General features: G+C 45.3%; 1 protein-coding gene across 1 annotated transcript in view; it reads right to left on the reverse strand.

Moving 5' to 3' along the window:
* Positions 1 to 503: 503 nt before the first annotated feature.
* The window catches only part of COL26A1 (collagen type XXVI alpha 1 chain), a 576,097-nt gene continuing 559,020 nt past the window's right edge, over positions 504 to 17,580 (reverse strand). Inside the window, exons 12-15 of the mRNA XM_030186010.1 lie at positions 12,921 to 12,965; positions 10,063 to 10,107; positions 6,619 to 6,703; positions 504 to 874 (exon numbers count right to left, since the gene is read on the reverse strand). Of these exons, the coding sequence (XP_030041870.1) occupies positions 717 to 874; positions 6,619 to 6,703; positions 10,063 to 10,107; positions 12,921 to 12,965 (333 nt within the window). The 3' untranslated portion in view covers positions 504 to 716. The remainder of the gene's footprint in view (positions 875 to 6,618; positions 6,704 to 10,062; positions 10,108 to 12,920; positions 12,966 to 17,580) is intronic.

A 17,580-nucleotide genomic window follows, 5' to 3' on the forward strand; every position in this document is an offset into this window, starting at 1 on the left:
TTAAGTTATAACATGCTAATGCCACTAACATGTATTCAGACTGATTGTGAGAATTGAACATTTGATGTAATGCATCTTGCATTAGCTTTGTCTTCCCGTTAAGATCTAAGCCCAGAGAACTATGATTAAGAATGCATTTCCTTAAGTGGAACTTAAACTTGTGGAAAATTAATGAGTGGCTAAGTGAAGGCTAGGCTCGATACCGCAAACTAGATAAACGTCCAACATGAAAACACAAAGGGGCCAAATCGTCAGCTCTCTTTAACCAGTCGGGAATGGCTCCTGGCCGGTTAAATAACGCTTAGCCGGCTTACCACTAATTCAACACGAGAGTCGGTTATCTCCGCTGAATATTAGCGCTTAGCAGCTAAGCGGTTATGTCACGCGACTTAGCCAGTTATGCGTGAATATTCAGCTCTAACTGGCTATTTATAGCGGTTAAGAGAGACACTACAAATAGCCTATCTTTAACCGCTAAGCACTTAACTGGTTAGCCTGGCATTGAATATTCACGGTCACGCCAGAAGCTAACTGCACTGCCTGCAGCTGGCTGAATATCAGGGGGACAAAATGTAAAGTGATACTACCCCCCAAGTAGAAGTTACGTTTGAAATGACAGCTTTGGAAAGAACTCAGTCATCAGATACTGTAGCTTTAATCGGTGGATGGGCTGCATTAGATTCCATTAATGGTCATGGTATGACTAGTTCCTGCCGTTACTTCCTTTTGGTCTCACTGATGTCCAGCAGTGAAGAGAGGATGTGGTAAGGGTAGTGTTGCATCTTTGGTCCTCCACGTTTGATCTTGTTGCTTGTAGCTAGAACAGATCCTAAGATGTCCTGCCCTGAACCTGGCTCGATAGGAGCTGAAGGATCTGCAGAAAGATAAAGACATGAGCAACGTTTTAAGGGCCTCACAAATGCTGAGAGACCTCTACTGGCTGCCTGTTGAATGTTTGAATCCAGTCGGTTCAAAACTCTGCTGCCCGTCTCATCTTCCGCCAGGGTCGCTTTACTCATACTACCCCTCTCCTCAAGACCCTTCACTGGCTCCCTATCCGTTTTCGCATCCTGTTCAAACTTCTTCTACTAACCTATAAATGTACTCACTCTGCTGCTCCCCAGTATCTCTCCACACTCGTCCTTCCCTTCACCCCTTCCCGTGCACTCCGCTCCATGGATAAATCCTTCTTATCTGTTCCCTTCTCCACTGCTGCCAACTCCAGACTTCGAGCCTTCTGTCTCGCTGCACCCTACGCCTGGAATAAACTTCCTGAGCCCCTACGTCTTGCCCCATCCTTGGCCACCTTTAAATCTAGACTGAAAGCCCACCTCTTTAACATTGCTTTTGACTCGTAACCACTTGTAACCACTCGCCTCCACCTACCCTCCTCTCTTCCTTCCCGTTCACATTAATTGATTTGATTTGCTTACTTTATTTATTTTTTGTCTATTAGATTGTAAGCTCTTTGAGCAGGGACTGTCTTTCTTCTATGTTTGTGCAGCGCTGCGTATGCCTTGTAGCGCTATAGAAATGCTAAATAGTAGTAGTAGTCTTCAAGAATTTGAAAGAAGATGGTTCTATCTACTTTAAACAGCACTGAAAAAACAAGAATGCTTGCACCTGTCATGTTTGTTAAGAAAAATGCCTTTCTTTTCTATTTCTTCACTCAGAAACTACTAGCTGAGCCCTATAACCATTTTTTCCCTGTAGCTGGTTGGAATGCCATACCCCTGAGCTTCAGGAGGAAACACATCATCTGGATTTCCAGAAAAAGTTTTAAAGTGCACTTTTTCTTTCAGGTATTTGAGCCAGAAGAATAATATTCATATGCTTCTTGGACAAATGCCTGAAGTAGCCTAGTTGTTAGAGTCATGGCAGGAGAACCAAGGAAGCCGGGGTTCAAATCAGACACTCTTTGCGACTTTGCACTGGGGGCATAGTCAAGGTGGACTCAGGTCTCTCTACTTTTGCTTCAGGCCCACCCAACAGCCAGCCGCACCGTTCCTGTAGCTAGCGGGGATCCCCATGTTTTGCAAGCTGAAGACATCCAGAGCCTGTCCTGAGTCAGAAAAGTGTGGCAGTCAGCAACAGCACTCTGAGCTGCTGACGCTGGTGCCGTGAGCCGGCTTGGTTCTTGAGAACCAAGTGTGCTTGCAGTGCCAGAGTCAGTGGATGACAGTAAAGGCAATAGAAAAGAGAGGCACTTTCTTAACTGTTCTGCTTTTTTGACTCAGTGCTGCCGAGGCTTTGGGGTCCCCACCAACTAATGTATTTTTAATTCTAGGTGGGAAACTAGGGGAAGGGAGACAAAAGGACATGGAGTGCTTAGTGCCTAGCTCAGGTTAAATGTTGCCCCTCCACAAAAATTGTGTCTGGCTACCCCACTGCTTCGGATAAGTCATTTAATACTTCATTGCCTCAGGTTCAAACTTAGGGGTCCTTTTACTAAGGTGTGCTGAAAAATGGGCTGCGCTAGTGTAGGTATGTGTTTTGGGCCTACACAGATCCATTTTTCGGCGCGCCTGTAAAAAAGACTTTTTTAAAAATTTTGCCGAAAATGGACGTGCGGCAAAATAAAAATTGGCGTGCATCCATTTTGGGTCTGAGACCTTACCGCCACCCATAGACTTAGTGGTAATGTCTCATGCGGTAACTGGGCAGTAATCGTCTACACGTGTAGAATGAGGATTACCGCCCGGTTTCCACCATGTGCAGGAAAATAAAAATTATTTTCCGGCGTGCATAGTGACGTGCATAAAAAATGAAATTACCACCTGGCTAGCAAACTGACGTGCTTATGAACCTACATAGCTTAGAAAAAGGGCCCCTTAAATTGTAAGCCCTCTGAACACATAAGATGCTTGCTGTACCTGTATAACTCACCCAGAGCTTCCACAGAAAAAGGTGAGGGTAAATCCAAAATTCCTTTAGTTCTCTTTATGCCAGTTTACGTATTTCCACCGTTCGTACTTTGTATTTACTCCTGTGTCACTGATGTTCACTGCAGGTTTATTCAGTCTAGACTAGATTTATGTTAGATTTGTTGTCCACAAGGATCCAAGTTTTAGGATTGGTGGAATACAATTTTCCAAAACAAAATAAATACACAAATTCCTTCTTTATTCTTTTTCCTAGATAACTCAGTTTACATGGGTTATTCCAAAGGTCCAGTCTTAGCTTTATAGTGACTCATATTTAGCACAACAATGAAGAATCAGAACACTCATCTTACCATAATAGTATTCAGTCCAATTCGTTGTGAAGTAGCTAAAACATTTAAAGAAACTATCTTGAATATTTGGTATTAAGAAAATTTATTTCAAATAAAGATGGATTCCTTTTTGGTATATGAGGTCAGCAGAGAGCTCGTCAGCATCAGAACAGGAGGGGAAGGGGCACACATGCCCCAGCCCCGCCAAGATTTCTCTGCTTGCTATCCCCTTCTCTTATCTACAGAGCGATGGGAGCATGTCTTTCCACTGCTATCATACTCTCTGTTCTTGGTTGACTCTGTGTAATTCAGGGGTTCTCAACCCAGTCCTTGACAGACACCTAACCAGTCAGGTTTTCAGGATGCCCACAAGGAATATGCATGAGACAGATTTGAATGCCCTACCTCCACCGTACGCAAATTTATCTCACGCACATTCATTGTGGGTATCCTGAAAACCTGACTAGCTAGGTGTGTCCCGAGGACTGGGCCGAGAACCCCTGGTGTAATTGCTAAAATTGGAGAGACACCACTTCCTGTTTCTGGTAAGGAGCTGATGCTGACAATAAGGAAGAGGGGCCAACAAAGAGGCAGATAAGGGAAGAAAACTGGGACTGGAGAAGAATATGGGGCTCAGGTTGGAAGAAGAGGGCTGGGGGCTGAGGTGAGGCAGAAGGTTGCTGGAGCTTGACAGGGAAGAAGCAAGGGCATATGCAGAAGATGGTGAAGGTGGAGGGGCAGATGGATGGATGCTGGGATTAAGGTGGAGAAAAGATAAGAGAAGAGGTGAAGTAAAGGATACTAGGGAATGGGAAAAAGGCAGAAGGTTATGAAGATGGTGAGGGACAAATGAAGGGGAAATATCTTTGAAGAAGGTGAGAGAGGGCAGTAAAGGGGAGGTAAAGGGGGGAATTGGAGCCTAAATAAGGGGAAAGAGCTAAGAAAAGGACGAGATGAAGAGAGGTTGAGTGACAGAGGAGGAGCTGAGGTTGATCAAAGGTTGAGAGACTAGAAAGTGGGTGAAATACAGGGAATAGGAGGCCAGGGAAAGAATAAGTCATAGGTGGAAATGAGAGGACTAGGAAGGTAAACAAAAGAAGTAGAAAGCTGGTAAATAGGTGAAAAAAGGAGACTGAGGAATGTAGGGGTTAGAAGGAGGAATAAAAGCTAGTTACAGGTAGACAGAAAGGCAAATGTGAGAAATGGAGAAGGCTCAGTGTCAGAGTTAGATATACAGTAAGGGAGGAAGGGAAGAAACCTAAAATCAGTGGTGTGCTGGTAAATGTTCAACAACAGGCTCTCTCCCCGGTCCACCTCTGCGCCCCCCACTAAAATTGCAGAGCTGGCTATAGCCGGGGAGAGAGCCTTGGGGGGGGGGGGGGGGGGGCAATGCATTACTCTCTCCAAGAAAAAAAAAATTAAATGCTCCCAGGTTCCAATCTAATTCATGTTTAATGTGGGATAATTTGGTAAAACGAGATTCGAAAGCGCCAAAGTGCCTGCCAAGTGGCGTCGGTCATTACCGCCCGATCAATGGCAATTTTCATTTTGCCGCACATCCATTTTCTGCAAAAATTTAAAAAGGCATTTTTTACATGTGCGCTGAAAAATGATTCTGTGCGCACCCAAAATACGCGTCTACACTACCGCAGGCCATTTTTCAGCGCGACTTTGTAGAAGGACCCTCAGTGTTATCTGGTTGCTTGCCTTTGTTCCCCCTCCAAACAATTTACACCTTATACCTAAGCAAATGTTAAGCTAATATTGGAAAGGTGGATCTAGAAATGCAAAATTATTATGTGCTCTCAAAATCTCAGCCAAAGCAACATCTTTGGATTATTCTTACATGGTGCCAGGGCTGTAGCTAGTGAGGCACTGACAGTTCAGTACACAGGTTGCATGTTGGAAAGCGGCAGTGACTGAACTGGCAAAGGTGGTATCCAGTGGCAGATCTGTTACTGTTGCCCCCTTGACAGGGGATATACTAAGGGGTGATAAATTCTCCAGTTCTAACTTACACAAGGTAGAATAGAGGAAAAGAATTTATCGTTTCATAAAGGTCAGGGATAGATCAATGGGAGGGGAGAGTAAGATAAATGGAAGGGATAGAGGTGATGAGGAAAGAAGGTCTTGAAAAGGGAGCTAAGTGATGGAGGTAGGGAGAAAGAGGCAGGTGAAAGGAGGCAATGGTGGGGGGGGGGGGGAGAGATGAAGGCTGGGGTGGAATTGAGAAGGTGAGGATGAGTGAGAAAGGAAGAAGTAGAAGGGAAAGAGGAGAGTGACTTGAAGAAGCTACTACTACTACTACTATTTAGCATTTCTATAGCGCTACAAAGCATACGCAGCGCTGCACAAACATAGAAGAAAGACAGTCCCTGCTCAAAGAGCTTACAATCTCATAGACAAAAAATAAATAAAGTAAGCAAATCAAATCAATTAATGTGAACGGGAAGGAAGAGAGGAGGGTAGGTGGAGGCGAGTGGTTACGAGTCAAAAGCAATGTTAAAGAGGTGGGCTTTCAGTCTAGATTTAAAGGTGGCCAAGGATGGGGCAAGACATAGGGGCTCAGGAAGTTTATTCCAGGCGTAGGGTGCAGCGAGACAGAAGGCGCGAAGTCTGGAGTCGGCAGTAGTGGAGAAGGGAACAGATAAGAAGGATTTATCCATGGAGCGGAGTGCACGGGAAGGGGTGTAGGGAAGGACGAGTGTGGAGAGATACTGGGGAGCAGCAGAGTGAGTACATTTATAGGTTAGTAGAAGAAGTTTGAACAGGATGTGAAAACGGATAGGGAGCCAGTGAAGGGTCTTGAGGAGAGGGGTAGTATGAGTAAAGCGACCCTGGCGGAAGATGAGACGGGCAGCAGAGTTTTGAACCGACTGGAGAGGGGAGAGGTGACTAAGTGGGAGGCCAGCAGGAAGCAGATTGCAGTAGTCTAAACGAGAGGTGACAAGGGTGTGGATGAGGGTTTTGGTAGAGTGCTCGGAAAGAAAGGGGCGGATTTTACGGATGTTGTAAAGAAAGAAATGACAGGTCTTGGCAATCTGCTGGATATGAGCAGAGAAGGAGAGAGAAAAGTCAAAGATGACCCCAAGCGAAAGAGAAATGAGAGGAAAGTTGAAAAATGGAGAAATAGGAGAGGACAGGGATGATGATAGCGGAAAGAGAGCTTAGACAGACTGGAGCATTTAAGCTGACGGAGTGTACATCCACTTTTGTATTCATCTTCCAGCCCTAAGTCTATTATGACCAAGTGAAACCGCTGCAATATCAGCAATGGGACAGGGACAGACACTTTCCAACTACTATTGGGGACATTTTTTTAAGGCATTCTCAGCAGATGAACAAGTACCTCTGAAACCTGACCCCCCAACAGTAGAAACAGTACATATGCCATAGTGACTCACCATGAATTCCTATCATATGCTCTAAAATTAAAACCCGCTCAGCTAAAATCTTCAGGGCCTCTCGAAGCTGCTGAACGCCTTCTCCCTGAAAAGAAAAATAATTTTATCTACAGTAAATTGAGAGACAGTGCTCTGAGCTAAGACAGATGATCCCAGGATCTGGCCTTTTCCTTCCTCTTGACCATCACAGTCAGAAGGAGCAACTACGAAGACACAGGTAATCTCCTCAGTTAGAGGAGCCAAAGCAAAGTGTCTTTCCCAGCGGTTGATATCTTGGCTTCCCCTCGCTTTCCTGTGGCATTTTTCTAAACATATGTCTGTCTGACCTGCCTGCTTGTTGGATTGGGTATTAAATTAAATTACATGAATATTGGCAAATGTGCTCTGAAACAAGTATGTGCAGATTTCTATGTACAGAACAGGCCAAGTGCACATTTTTATAGGGAAACATCACACGGGATATTTGGTACCTGTAGATCTGCAGTTGACCCATGGCCACTGACACTTAAACAATGAATTTAACAAACATATTTAAAACGTTGAATTTATATGACTTTCTTCCCACATATTTCTCTAGATGAATGCCAGTGAACCAAATATAGCAGTAGCCAATGTTGAAATTAGGTTTTGAAAACCTAATTTTGAAAGTTTACCCTCCCTATTCATCAATCATCTGCTTTAGGGGCACTTTTACTAAGGCGCATCCAACGCCCATCAATTTGGAACTACAGCCCAGCTACTGCGAGCCCCTGGTGGTAATTTCATTTCTTACATGCGTCCGATACGTGTGTCCAAAAATGTATTTTTATTTTCTACTGTGTGGTGCTAACCGGGTGGTAATCGGCAGTGTACGCATGCTGATGATTACCGCCCGGTTAACGCATGAGCAGGGCCGTGCCTAGGGTCTATGGTGCCCCCCTGCAGTTGGCGCCTCCCCCCCCCCCCCCCCCCACCCCGTGAAAATGATCGCTCACCACTTGCCACACTGCCATGTAAATTCTCAAAGTGGACATATTCCAAACACTAAAATGAAAATAAAATGATTTTTTTCTACCTTTGTTGTCTGGTGACTTTTGTTTTTCTGATCATGCTGGCCCAGTATCTGATTCTGCTGCTATCTGTCCTCTTTACTCTGTTTCCAGGGCTTCCTTTCCATTTATTTCTTTCCTTTCCTCCTTTCTTCTTCATTTCTGGTCCTCAGCTTCTGCCCATTTTCTTCATCCATGTGCAGTTTTTCTCCTCTCTTCCTTTTCCCTCATTTCATCTCCTTCATCTCTCTTCCCTCCCCTCTATGTCCAGCAATTTCTCCTCTCTCCCTGAGCCCTGCCCTCCCATCCATGCCCATCCATGCTCCTCTGTCCCCTGCCCCCTCCATTCATCCCTATCCAGCAATTCCCCTCTCTCCCTGAGCCCTGCCCTGCAATCCATATCCATCCATGCCCATCTGTCCCCTGCCCCCTCCATTCATCCCTATCCAGCAATTCCCCTCTCTCCCTGAGCCCTGCCCTGCAATCCATATCCATCCATGCCCATCTGTCCCTTGCCCCCTCCATTCATCCCTATCCAGCAATTCCCCTCTCTCCCTGAGCCCTGCCCTCCCAATCCATGCCCATCCATGCTCCTCTGTCCCCTGCCCCCTCCATTCATCCCTATCCAGCAATTCCCCTCTCTCCCTTCCATGAACCCTGCCCTCGCATCCATGCTCCTCTCTCCCCTGCCCTACCGCTCCCATGTCCCAACTGCCTGCCCTCTTCTCCCCCCCCCCCCCAACATCCCTTTCCTTTTTTTTTTCTTTTAAATTTACCTCCGTCCGGCAGCGCAGGCGCAGCGTCAGTGAAGGAGGCGGTGCTCCCGACGTGTCTAGCCTTCCCTTCGCTCAGTGTCCCGCCTTCTTCTGACGTCATTTCCTTGATGTCAGAAGAAGGCGGAACACTGAGCGAAGGGAAGGCTAGACACGTCGGGAGCACTGCCTCCTTCACTGACGCTGCGCTGCCGGAGGTAAATTTAAAAGGAGAAAAAAAAGGAAAGGGATCTTGCGGGAGAGAAGAGGGCGGGCAGTTGGGCAATGGGAGCGGAAGGGCAAGGTAAGCATGGTGTAGCGGCGGCGCCCCCCAGAGGACAGCGCCCCCTGCCGTGCTTACCCCGCTTACCGTGTTGGCACGGCCCTGCGCATGACACTGTACTGCTAAGTTAATGGGTGGCGGTAAGGTCTCAGGCCCAAAATTGACACGTACCAATTTTTATTTTGCCGCATGTTCATTTTCAGCCCCCCAAAAAGGCCTTTTTTGCAGGCGTGCTGAAAAATGGACTTGCGTGTGTCCAATACACGTGACTACAACAGCGCAGGCCATTTTTCGGTGCACCTTAGTAAAAGGATCCCTTAATATATTTATGCATTCTTGTATCCCACTGTTAACCAAAAACAAGTTTCGGTTCAAAGTGGTTTACAATTTACATTTTGGTGGAGTTACAATAGTGTTGTGCAATGTGGAGAGGATATCTATAGTTCATGTGGTTATTCATAGAGTTCTTGAAGAGATGTTTTGAAGAGATTTTATATGGGATATGCAGGTTATGAACCACAAAATAACTTTACAACAGTAACTGAGAATTATGAGCAAAGCTAGGCCTCTGTGAATAGGCTATGAACAGGTTAAGAATCACTGAGAAGCTAAATCATAAGAAATTACACAGAATGTAAGTCTCATGTCAGCTTCCCTTTCTGTTGAGGAGACAGGCAGATATGGAATCATAACAAAGATATGTGTGGCAAGAGAATATTGTGCATGAATGTAGTAATGTAAGGGGAAATTTGCTGCTGACCATGAAAGCAGAGACACTTTGGTTGCTGGGAAGATGGGTTTTGCAAACTAGGATAACTTTACTGACCTTACTTCTGATAAACAAATATGTTATGAAGAGCTTTGCTTCTGTAAGATAGAATTTACTAGAATATGCTGACTTTGCACTTCCAATACTAGCCTATGGGAGGAAAGGGTAAAAAAGGAGAATCATGGACAGAGGCAATCAGAGAACTAATGTCAGAGGTCACGTTTGTGTCTCGGTTGCTGTATTAGAATATTACATATTCTAATTGTATTCCTGATTGGTAAATGTAATAAACAATTACTCATTATTCTCATATTACTATAGCCTTCTGTGTCTTTCTGTCTTTCCACCTGGTGGCGTTAGGACCATAATCCCTGGAGTCCTAGACATTCCAGGTTACAGGTAACTAGTACCTTTATACCTGGGAGAGGGCAGAAAGATAAACAAGAGGAGCAGGTAATGGTAGCTTTTGCGTTCAGTTGTAGAGTTTTGGTGATATTAAGACATGGCCACCATCATAACGGGCATCAAATCTTCAGGATGGAACCGAATATTAAATACAGAGGCATTCAATCAGAAAATGAAAAAAAAAAATCTGAATTTCCCTCAACTTACCTCAACTCCTTTGTCTCCGTCTTCACCCGTTTTACCAGGTTTTCCCTAACAGAAAAAACAGAGAAAAATATTGACAGATAAAACACCCTATGACCTATCCAGTTTGCCCATCCATGCCATCTACTCTCCCTATCACTCCCTTAGAGATCATTTGTACTTGTCCCAACCTCTCTTGAATGCAAATACTGTTTCCATCTCCACCCGGAGGCCTTTCCACGAATTCACCATCCTTTCTGTGAAGAAGTATTTCATTGGGTTACTTCTGAGTCTATCCCCTTTCACCTTCATCCTATGCCCCCTCAGCTTCTTTTCAATTGAAAGACATTCGCCTCTTGTGCATTTATACCACATAGGTATTTAAATGTCTCAATCATATCTCCCACCTTTCTTGTAAAGAATACGTAATGAGGTTGGATGAGAATCAGCTAGTTAAAATGCATTTATTATCCATATTATGCATAGTATAGTGACCATGAAAGAGTGAGACAAGACAATATCAGTACACCCACCCCTCTGATGTTCTTCCCCCTTTGTAGTAAATTTAAGATACACCAAATTACTGCTCTCCATCTGAATCAAGATTTCTGTCTACCCAAAGTGGAACTGTCCAATCTCTGCTACTTACATCATATCATAGAAAACAAAAAACTTCACAAACACAGTGGTTAGAATTTTTAATGCATCTGAATTCTGGTTACTGAAAAGACCAAAAACTGAAATTTGATGAATGCGATATTTATTTCCTTTTTTAATCTGTACTTTCCCCTTGTATATATATTAAGGATGTGCATTTGTTGTGAATGACATGAGAAATATCAGTGACGTTTCCCATGTTTCATGTCATTTTTTGCCTCAAATGGCAGGGGGAAAAAGAACATTTTGTCTGTCTCCTGTGTTGTAAATAATTCACATTAGTCTGAATAAGTTTTCATTCTTCTGAAAGTGTGGGCACACTCATAACCTTATTCTCTTGAACCAGGGGCGTATCTGGACTCTGGCGGTAGGGGGGGCCAGAGCCAGAGGGAGGGGGCACATTTTAGCCCCCCCCCCCCGCCATTTCCGGACCCCCCCGCCACTGCTAGACCCCCCCTCGCCACCAATGACACTCTCCACCCCCTCCCGCCGCCGTCAACCCTCCCCCACTGCTGTCACTTACCTTTGCTGGCGGGGGACCCCAACCCCCCGCCAGCCGAGGTCCTCTCTTCCATGCAGGCTGCGCCGCTGCAAGTTGCAATGCTTCCTGTTCTTCTGAGTCTGACGTCCTGCACGTACAACGCGCAGGACGTCAGACTGAATTCCAAATTCTGAGTCTGACGTTCTGCACGTTGTACGTGCAGGACGTCAGACTCAGAAGAACAGGAAGCGTTGCAACTTGCATCCTGCACGGAAGAGAGGACTTCGGCTGGCGGGGGCTTGGGGTCCCCCGCCAGCAAAGATCGGCGAAGGGTTGGTGGCGGGCGGGCGGGAGGGAGGGGGAGGTGGAGAGGGTCTGTGGTAGGGGGGTCCAGGGCGAAATCTGCGGGGGCCCAGGCCCCTGTGGCCCCACACAGACACGCCCCTGTCCTGAACTGGAAAAAAAATCCTGTAAACACACTGGAAACAAAATAAAAGATGAGTTTTGGGGCTGCACAATCCCAGTACATATCCCTCTAGAGGGCATGGTGATAGATTTATGGAATCTTCTAGATCACAACAACCTCTCGTGAAGAAGTGTCCATTTCTGCACAATTATGATATTGTTTCTCGACAGGTCTTAGGAGATCATTTTTAAACTTTTAGCACTGGGACAGAGTCCACAGATACTATTTAGCTACAGATTTGCACCAAAGTACATGTGCATTTTCTCTTTCAGACATTTACACCTCTGATACTTTCTTCATGGAAAATAAAAATGCAATGCACGCACATATCTTCCATGGATCTGAACCCACCCCTAGAGTATCTCCTCTGAATGAGGGTAAAAGCACCTAGAGAGTACTGGGTACTAAAGAAATTTCAAAACTTACCACCTATAAGAGTATGGGACACAAGCACTAACCAAAATATATAGCCTTGGATAGGACTATATATACAGTATCCTTGATCCCACAGTACATCAAGAACATAAGAACATAAGTGTTGCCATATTAGGACAGACTGAAAGTCCATCAAGCCCAGTATCCTATTTACAACAGTGGCCAGTCCAGGTCACAAGTATCTGGCAAGATCCCAAAACAGTACAATACATTTTATGCTGCTTATCCTAGAAATAAGCAGTGGATTTTCCCAAGTCCATTTTAATAATGGCTTATGGATTTTTCTTTTAGGAAGATATCCACACCTTTTTTAAACCCCGCTAAGCTATATTCTGGAAATGAATTCCAGAGTTTAATTACACAATGAGTGAAGAAATATTTTCTCTGATTTGTTTTAAATTTACTACTTTGTAGCTTCGTTGCATGGTCCTAGCCCTAATACTTCACGTCTACTCTTTCCACGCCACTCAGTATTTTATAGACCTTTATCATATCTCCCCTCAGCTTTCTTTTCCCCAAGCTGAAGAGCCCTAGCCGCTTTAGCCTTTCCTCATAGGGAAGTTGTCCCATCCCCTTTATTATTTTCGTGCACACATTATTCGAGTTGGGTCACACCATGGAGCGATACAAAGGTATTTTAACATCCTTGTTTTTATTTTCCATTCCTTTCCTAATAATACATAACATTCGATTTGCTTTTTTTGCCGCCACTGCACACTGAGCAGAGGGTTTCAACGTATCATCAATGGTGCCACCTAGATTCTTTTCCTGGTCGGTGACTCCTAATCTGATTCCTTGCATCACGTAGCTTCATACATGACATGGAAAAAGAGGAATACTTACTGGTAGGCCCTGGGGACCCTGTTGTCCTGCTGGACCTGGCTCTCCCTGTTAAAAATAGAATGAATAAATTTTTATAAGGCTGAAGGTTCAACAGAGAAGCACATTTTCCTGGTCTGAGCTACTACCTGAAGCAGCAGTGTTTTAAATTCCCATGTAAAGTAGAGAGGTGTGGTAGCCGTGTTAGTCTACTCTTAAAGGTTATCAATAGAAATCAAACAAAATAAAACATGGAAAAGAAAATAAGATGATACCTTTTTTATTGGACATAACTTAATACATTTCTTGATTAGCTTTCGAAGGTTGCCCTTCTTCGTCAGATCGGAAATAAGCAACCAAAATATCTTCTTCCAAATGAGATATCGCACATTCCAGTCACCCAGCTTTGAACTATTTCTACCTGTTCAACTACCTTCCCCTCCCCCTGCAATACAACTACCTCTCTTCAGATCTCCACCTTCATAAAATAATAGAGACTTCAGGTGATTGCTGTGCCAGGGTTATACTCCATCATATTGGGGCTTCTAATTACCAAGCTCCAAGAGTCATGACAGCACATTTGCTTATTTCCGATCTGACGAAGAAGGGCAACCTTCGAAAGCTAATCAAGAAATGTATTAAGTTATCTCCAATAAAAAAGGTATCATCTTATTTTCTTTTCCATGTTTTATTTTGTTTGATTTCTATTGATAACCTTTAATTCCCATGAAATGGTGGCCATCGACAATCATACATCAAGTGCACTAAAAATGTTTTTCCTCAAAATGTGGAGGGTTTTTGAATTAGACGATTTAAACTGTTTTTTTTTTTTAGAAATATTAAGTTGACTTGATTTGAAGAGGCTCTAAGAAGGGTTTTGTTCAGTGGCGTACCAAGGGGGGGGCGGTGGGGGCGGTCCGCCCCGGGTGCACGCCGCGGGGGGGGGGGGGGGGGTGCCGTGGTGCGTGCCTGTCAGCTGAGTTCGCTGACTTCGCTGCAGCTCCCTCTGCCCCGGAACAGGTTACTTCCTGTTCCGGCCGGGGCAGAGGGAGCTGCAGCGAAGTTAGCGAAGTCAGCGAACTCAGCTGACAGGCGCGCACCGCGGCACCCCCCCAGCGGCGTGCACCCGGGGGGGGTGTCATTTCACCGGGGGGGGGGGGGGGCGCACTGCACCCGGGGGGGGGGGGGGGGGCGCATCGGCGCTCCGCCCCGGGTGTCATGCCGGCTAGGATCACCACTGGTTTTGTTTGCAATGATTGATACTGAAGAGCAGGTCTAAGCCATTTAGCTCTCTGCTGTGTTATATAGTAACTAAGTAAATGTAACTAGTTACTGTAGTTAAGTAAAAGTTTTGTCACTTTTACTTGTAAAGAAGTACAGGATGACATTTGCTATTTTACTGAAGTAATAATTTGACCAATTTTTACTACTTTTACTCAGTTACATCTTATGCTTGCAGTCATGGGCGTAATTTGGTAGTTTCATTCTGGGGGGGCGCAGAGTGTGGCTTAGATTATTAGCATATTAATTTGCATATATACATCTCATGCATATTCATTATAGTTCTTCAAAAAACACACACCCCAGACAAAAACACTGAATATGAAGCCAGTATATCAAAGCAATGAAGTTGTTTTTTTTTTTTTTTTTTTTTTTTAACTGAAATGAACCAGCACCAAGGGAAATTTCTCTCATTATACCCCTCACATTCATACAAATTAGCAAGGGGAGAGTGCACTTTCCCTAGGTGACACAGCACCATCTCTGTTCGCTTTCTCCTTCCTTATCAGCAACTCTCCATATCATGCCACATATATAGAAATAATACCTCCCCAAACAGACAGCACTTTTCTATCCCCTCCCCCTTCCCCTTATGTAACATAGTAACATAGTAGATGACGGCAGAAAAAGACCTGCACGGTCCATCCAGTCTGCCCAACAAGATAACTCATATTTGCTGCTTTTTGTGTATACCCTACTTTGATTTGTACCTATGCTCTTCAGGGCACAGACCGTATAAGTCTGCCCCGCACTATCCCCCGCCTCCCAACCACCAGCCCCACCTCCCACCCACCGGCTCTGGCACAGGCACAGACCGTATAAGTCTGCCCAGCACTATCCTCACCTCCCCAGCCCTGCCTCCCAACCCCGGCTCTGGCACAGACCGTACAAGTCTGTCCTGCCTCCCAACCCCGGCTCTGGCACAGACCGTACAAGTCTGTCCAGCACTATCCCCGCCTCCCAACCACCAGTCCCGCTTCCCACCACCGGCTCTGGCACAGACCGTACAAGTCTGTCCTGCCTCCCAACCCCGGCTCTGGCGCAGACCGTACAAGTCTGCCCAGCCCTATCCCCGCCTCCCAACCTCCAGCCCCGCCTCCCGATCTTGACTAAGCTCCTGAGGATCCTAGTCAGCACTTTTTTCCTCCTTCCCCAGAGGCAGCATTTACCCTGCCCCTCCCTCTTTGGCATAACTTTTAGCCCCCTCCAGTGACAGCACTTACCCCTGGGGGAGCTCACGGCAGTCTGCTGCCTGAGGAAAGAGATGAGGTGGTACCTCCTCAAAGCATCCAAAAGAGAGGATCCTTTGGAAAATTCTGATTAGGAAGGAGGATGAGTAGGTCCCCTCACTCTAAACACTAGTCAGGCAATTGCCCCAGGAAAAATAGAATGCAATTTATATTCCTAAGCTATACAAAACAAAAAAAAAACCTGCCAACATTGGCTACACTCAACAAAATTCTATGAATTAAATTGTTGCCTGGAACACTAACATAAAAAATTACTGACCCCTGACTCTTCATGGTCACAGTGCTGAATGAAGGCATATAGTCTGAATCCACAGGAGTCTTCCTCATGCAACAGAACTGAACTAGAGCCATTTCCCCATAGAATTCACTTCACTTTACAAAATTAAATGATTCTGGTTTCATTTCAGTATAAGCAATATAACCCCTCTCTAGCAGACATATTGGACCCAATATTCAGCTGACGGCAGTTAGTGTTTTGCTGACCACTCCCAGCTGTATTCCCGGATAATCAATGCCAAGTCATGTCCATGCTCCGGCATTCAATATCTAGGCACACGTTGGCTGGATAAAACATAGCTTGTATGACATTCAGCACTTGACTTGCTAGGATGAACTGCATTAAGATAGTACTGTGCTTGATGTGGTTATCCTAGCCGCTTAAGTGCTTTATCCCCCTTACAACTCATCATACAAAAATATTCAAATTGTGATCACCACCTCAAGAACAGCATGATCTTAAAGTAGACAGGTTTTTGTTTGCCCCAGAGCCTGCTTTCAAATAGGACCAGAGCCAGACACTTTATGAAATTTTTTTTGTTACATTTGTACCCCGCGCTTTCCCACTCATGGCAGGCTCAATGCGGCTTACATGGGCAATGGAGGGTTAAGTGACTTGCCCAGAGTCACAAGGAGCTGCCTGTGCCTGAAGTGGGAATCGAACTCAGTTCCTCAGGACCAAAGTCCACCACCCTAACCACTAGGCCACTCCTCCACTGTTGTTACTATTTGAGATTCTACATGGAATGTTGCTATTCCAGCATTCCATGTAGAAGTCGGCCCTTGCAGATCACCAATGTGGCCGCGCAGGCTTCTGCTTCTGTGAGTCTGACGTCCTGCACATACTTGCAGGACGTAAGACTCACAGAAACAGAAGCCTGCACAGCCTTCTACATGGAATGTTGCTAGTGGAATAGCAACATGCCATATGGAATCTCCAGTAGTAGCAACATGCCATATGGAATCTCCAGTAGTAGCAACATTCCATGTAGAATCTCCAATAGTAGCAACATTCCATGTAGAAGTCGGCCCTTGCAGATCACCAATGTGGCCGCGCAGGCTTCTGCTTCTGTGAGTCTGACGTCCTGCACGTACGTGCAGGACGTAAGACTCACAGAAACAGAAGCCTGCGCAGCCTTCTACATGGAATGTTGCTAGTGGAATAGCAACATTCCATGTAGAATCTCCAACAGTAGCAACATTCCATGTAGAATCTCCAATAGTATCTATTTTATTTTTGTTACATTTGTACCCCGCGCTTTCCCACTCATGGCAGGCTCAATGCGGCTTACATGGGGCAATGGAGGGTTAAGGGACTTGCCCAGAGTCACAAGGAGCTGCCTGTGCCTGAAGTGGGAATCAAACTCAGTTCCTCAGGACCAAAGTCCACCACCCTAACCACTAGGCCACTCCTCCACACAAAACCCTGAAAAAAGGCACTCAAATCCTATACAGAAAACGTAACACACCATAACAGCACTAACCTACCTATGAAAGGATAGTGCTATAAGCCCTAGAGCACCAATATACCTGCTACTGGGAAATCTGGACTGCTACACATTCCTACACAGACACTACTACATGCTAGCAGAATCCTTCACCTACGTTGCACATATAAAACATGTACAGACCCTCACATGCCAAAAAATAGGGAAAAGAGGGAGAGGAGTGGAAGGATCTTCCAACATAGGACACTATCATGCAGGTAATTGCCAATAAAGCCTTTTGAACAATTACCTGTGTTTTAGTGTCCTATGTTGGAAGATCCTTCCACTCCTCTCCCTCTTTTCCTTTCTGGACTATTCATAGTGGTCATCTGTTCCTTCAATGGAGGAGGGTGAACAGTGGAGTGCCACAAGGATCTGTTCTGGGACCGG

The sequence above is a fragment of the Microcaecilia unicolor genome, chromosome 13, assembly GCF_901765095.1.
Source record: "Microcaecilia unicolor chromosome 13, aMicUni1.1, whole genome shotgun sequence".
NCBI lineage: Eukaryota > Metazoa > Chordata > Amphibia > Gymnophiona > Siphonopidae > Microcaecilia > Microcaecilia unicolor.